The sequence below is a fragment of the Gavialis gangeticus genome, unplaced genomic scaffold, assembly GCF_001723915.1.
Source record: "Gavialis gangeticus isolate Ggan-Ray unplaced genomic scaffold, GavGan_comp1, whole genome shotgun sequence".
Classification (NCBI taxonomy): Eukaryota; Metazoa; Chordata; order Crocodylia; family Gavialidae; genus Gavialis; species Gavialis gangeticus.
The window spans coordinates 42,377,648-42,382,446 of record NW_017729031.1 but is presented as its reverse complement, the minus strand read 5'-3'; the positions used below and the strand labels follow the sequence as shown (position 1 = coordinate 42,382,446).

At 64.8% G+C, this 4,799-nt stretch overlaps 1 protein-coding gene across 3 annotated transcripts in view; it reads right to left on the bottom strand.

The window, feature by feature from the left end:
* STK36 (serine/threonine kinase 36) overlaps positions 1-4,799 on the bottom strand; it is a 32,011-nt gene that overhangs the window by 6,418 nt on the left and 20,794 nt on the right. For all 3 annotated transcript variants that reach the window (XM_019522655.1, XM_019522657.1, XM_019522656.1), the window contains exons 21-25: positions 4,559-4,633; positions 4,102-4,273; positions 2,430-2,577; positions 2,086-2,245; positions 410-1,141 (exon numbers count right to left, since the gene is read on the bottom strand). In XM_019522655.1, the coding sequence (XP_019378200.1) occupies positions 410-1,141; positions 2,086-2,245; positions 2,430-2,577; positions 4,102-4,273; positions 4,559-4,633 (1,287 nt within the window). The remainder of the gene's footprint in view (positions 1-409; positions 1,142-2,085; positions 2,246-2,429; positions 2,578-4,101; positions 4,274-4,558; positions 4,634-4,799) is intronic.

Genomic DNA, 4,799 nt, shown 5'->3' with positions numbered 1-4,799 from the left:
CAGGCTGCAGCTGTGGGGGGAGAACAGGCCTGGCATGGAGCTGGACGCAGCTGGGGGGATTAGGGACATTTCCCTGCTGTGCCACTGACCCACCACAGGGCCTAATCCTGTCTCTTCACAGGCCAAATCCAGGCCATGGACTGGAGGTTACCAGCCCCTGAGCTAGGTGACCTGCAAGAGTGCGCACCCTGCTGCACCGGTACCAAGAGTGGTGCAGGCAGCCTGTGTGTGGCATGTAATAGATGGAAGAGAGGACAGGGAGAACCATGGGGCAGGGAGCAGAAGGCGGAGCAGGGGATCAGACAGGGAGCAGAAAGCAGAGCAGCTGCTTTGGTAGGGAGACCAGGCAGGGAGCAGAAAGCAGAGCAGCAGATGGGGCAGAGGGAGACGCGGAGGCCATGGGCAGTACCTGGCGTATCCCAGGCTGGCGGCTGAGGGCCCGCAGGGCGATGAGGGCAGCTTCTCTCACCATGGGCTGGGAGTCATGGCAGGCACGGTGCAGCAGGAGTCGGGGGACCTTGTTCTGGATGAGCACGTCTGCCAGCTTGGCTGAGTTGCGCCCCAGGTTGCCCAGGGCCGAGGCAGCGTTGCTGCGGGTCCTGGCCTGGGGGTCTCCCAGCAGCCGCACCATGCAGGGCACAGCCTGGGCCAAGCCCTGCACCAGCCCGCCAGCCTGGTAGGCCGCGTTGCCCACAGCGAAGCTAGCCGCCCTGCGCACAGCCCCATCAGGGTCACCCAGGAGCTCCAGCAGCCGTTCCAGCGGCCCGGCCTGGCCCCCGGGGAGCCCCGACTTGTGCCGCAGCAGGTTGCCCACAAGGCTGCAGGAGCCGGCACGCACCAGGGGCTCTGGGTGGCCCAGCAGGCGGCTCAGGACCTGGCCAGTGCCGTCGGAGCCACCCAGCAGGTCGTGGAGGAAAGGCAGGTGTGCAGGACTGGCCCGCGCCACCTGGGCCAGTAGGGCCAGCAGCTGGTGTGTGGGCTGGGCATGGGTGCCGAGCAAGATGGCTGACAGGAAGGCGACAGCCGGCTCCACTGCCATGGCCACAAACTGCCCCACTGCCCGCTCATCGCGCAGGGCCAGGTGGCAGAGGAGGCTCAGTGGCAGCTCCGTGGCTGGCAGGGGCAGGTGGTGGCAGCAAGCCTGGCAGGGACAGAGAGCAGGGCACCAGCTCAGCAGGGCTGTGGTAGGGCCACCCCACACCTGCTGTCCTGGAGCCACTGGGTAGGGCTGGACTGGCTCCTGCTCCTGGCACGGGGACATCTCAACCGCCACTGGTCTAGCAAGATCAACCCCTCTCACCACAAAGCAAATATCCAGGGGTGCCATGGGTTTGGCTCAGGTCTGTCCTGCCCTGTCTCCCGTGTCCTGGGGCAGAGTGGAGCTGGAAGGTGAATGCCTGGGGCCGAGCGGGGCTTTCCCCTGTTCCTCCAGCATGGAGGGTCCCGGCAGGGCTGGCACACAGGCCGTGCCCCTCGCTCCCTGCCCCAGCGCTCCCCGTGCCCCTTTCCCTCCCTGCACGTCCATTCCCTGCTGGATCTGGCTGCACTCAGCTCCGTCACATCTGGGGCCACAAGTACCCCCTTGAATGCCCCACGGGCGGACAGGACGGCCTGGGCTTAGGTGGCAGCTGCCGGCCTGCTCGTCCCATGTCAGGACCCCCGCTCTGTCTGGGCAGAGACAGGCAGGAATAAATCCCCGGGGACTTTCTCTTCGCCGTTCAGTGCGGCGCAAACCCTGCTCCTGTCCCCCCCCCGCGTCTCTCCTAGGCCTGGCCTCAGTCTCTGCTCCTAGGGAAACCCCTCCGCAGCCCCCAGCCTCCTTGCTGCCCTGCTCTGCACCTTCTCCAGCTCTTCTCTCTCCTTATGGAGCTGCAGGGAGAAACCAGTTCTGCCCCGGCCTTGCTGGCTTTGCCCACATGCCCCACTGTGCCTCGGCAGAAGCCTGCAGTGTGGGCACAGCCAGATGTGGGCACCAGGCACTCCAGGTAGGAAATGAGAAGGGAAGGAGGCAACCCAGGGTCCCACCTGGAAAACAGAAGGAAAGAGCACAGGGCAGTGGGGAGAGGGGAAGGGGGGCCCAGGTACCTGCAGCAGATGGGCAGGGATCTCAGCCTCGCTTGCGGCCTCCACTACCCGCGCCAGGGTTTCCTCATCCACCTCCAAGGCGAAGGGGAAACACAACAGCTGGCAAGTCTGGAGCACTACAGCAGCAACCAGCCCACGGTCCCCGTCCTCACCTGCCTGCCTGCAGCCATGACAGAGCACACAGCTTAGCACAGAGGCAACGCTGGGGTGGGAGAGGTTCACAGGGGCCCGCAAGGTGTCCAGCTCCAGCAGTGGGGCACCGTCAGCTGCACCAGGCATGTTCCAGTGCCCTTGAATGCCACTGGTGCCCTACCCTGCCCTGGCCACCCCTGTGCCCAACTCACATCTGGGTCAAGCGAAGCAAGAAGTCGGGAGACAGCAGCTTGCTCAGGGTGGCCAGGGTAAGGCTGCTGGCCTGGGCCAGCTGCCCAAGGCAGAGGTGAGGCTCCCGGGTGAAGACGAGGAGCGCCAGGTTGACGAACAGCAGGGTCCCTGCAGGCACAAGGGTTGGCAGGGAGGGCTGGCTAGCACCACCTGGGCCCTGACTCCGTGCCAGCCCCAGCCCCAGCCCCAGCCCCACCGTGGCCACTGCGATTCCAGCAAATCGACCAGGGAGTTGCTAGCTCTGAGACCAGGCAGTCGGCTGCCATTGCACTGAGCTGCCCCCCCACCGTTCAGCTCCATGTGTCAGGGGGTTGAAGCCCCGACCCCAGAGGCGTTGGGTGCTGGCTGCAGCCCAAGCTGGGGCTGACCCCAGGCTGTGCCAATGAACCTGCTGGGACTCAGCCGTGCAGGATCCCAGCTGAAGGCTCTTGCCCCCACTCATGCTGCCTTGGGGAGGGGCAGGGAAGGATCTGCCCCCCGCTCAGGTTGGCTGGGCTTGCGGGGGTTCCCCTCCCTCTGCAGCAGGGGCAAGGCCTGTGCCTGGGCTCTCTCCAGCACCCACCAACCCCCCTGGCAGCAGCAGGACGTTGGGCCATGGCCCCCTGTACTCTGGGGGCAGGGGCAATGCTCAGGGTTGTGTCAGGGGTATCTGTTGTGCAGCTCTGAGATTGCACATGGGGTTGTGGTCTGGGTGGGTTTGGACAGGGCTGATCCTGCCTCGGGCTGGACATGACCCTGCAGCTCCCTGCCAGCCCCACTTGTCTGTGACTTTTATGATTTCTCCCACAGCAGATGCCAGCCCCCCCAGCAGTACAGATGTGTATGGAGGGGGAGGGAGGGGTGTCTCAGGCATCTCTGTCTACCATATCAGAGCAGCATCAGCTAGAGGCAGCTCTGCAAGCCAGGGTCACAGTCATGGGCTCCCATACTAGACTCCACCTGGGTCCATAGCCCAAGGGCTGGGGCATGCTGAACCTGCCCTACAAGTGGCTCAGAAATCCTCCTCCCAGCATGGCCAGGGGCACGCTAGCTTTCCACGTCCTGCAAGCAAGTACGGTGGGCTGCACAGAAGCCCCCAAAGCCCTGGGGGAGTTGGCAGGATTTGTATGGGGCTGAGGCGCCGGCAGTAGGCTGAGCTGGCCCCAGAGGGGAGGGTGCAGGGCGCAAGGCACTGGGGCAGACAGCATGGGGCACATGGTGGGATCCTGCGACAGGAGCCTGCAGCCAAAGCCCCACGGCCCGGTCAGGAGCTTCAGCCCAGAGTGTCAGTGACAGGCCCAGGGGCATATGCAGGGTCTGTGGCAAGCAGGGAGCTGTCATGCCTGCTCCCCACTTCCCCCAGCTCCTGTCAAGGCCCGGGCACAGGCACAAGCTGGAGGCCTCCAGACCCCAGGGAACTGCCCTCTCCGGAGCCAAACCCTCAAGCCAACTGGAGCACAACTCCCAGTTGCCCAGACCCATCCACAAAGGTCTGCTAGGAGCCGAAGCTGAGGCTCATCCAGCCTCTCCGAGCTCAGAGCAGACCCGTGGAGACTGTGAGCCCCACTCCCCGGCAAGAAGAGCTGGAGCCCTGGTCCAGGCCACAACTGGTCGGCAGGGATCATGGAGGGTCCCAGAGGCCTGGCCACCTACCTTGAGGGGAGATGAGGTTCCAGTCTGGCTCTGGGGTGGGCTGGCCAGGCCGAGGCATCTCACTCTCCATCTCAGGCTCTCCACGGGCCAAGCCAAGGGCCGCAGCAACCCGGTGCCACATGATGTCCCATAGCTCCGAGCCGGCAAAGCCCCACGCACCCGACCCCTCCTCCTGGCAGGGGGAGACCCGGATGCCAGGTCCAGATCAGGGCTCAGACTCCTCCGAGCCACGTCATGACAGAGATGCCTTTTCTCTGGGACCCCCCAGCACCTTTGAGCCCTGGCTGCGGCTGGGTGTGGACCCCAGTAACCAATCCCCCTGCCCCACGCGAACTATTGGCTCTAACCAGGGACCCAGAAGCAGGGCAGTGTGGGAGGCTATCCAAAAAGACCCTGCTGGTCATGAGCGGCCTGGTTTGATCCCATCCACCCTGGCCCAGGCAGAGGAGGGAAGTACCTGGGCCAGGAGCTCCAGCAGGAAGAAGAGGAGTCCATCATAGAGCCCAGCACCCAGCGGCGGCGGGAGACACAGCTGTAAGAGAAGGGAGAGGGTGGGAGCTGGACCTATACAACCTCCACAGCCCCTCTACCTTCCTGGGGGCAGGTGCGGGGGCGATGCCGGGGCTGTGTCAGGGATGACTGTGTCGTACACCTCTATGGTTGCACATGGGGTTTGGATGGGCAGGTCTGGATGGGGC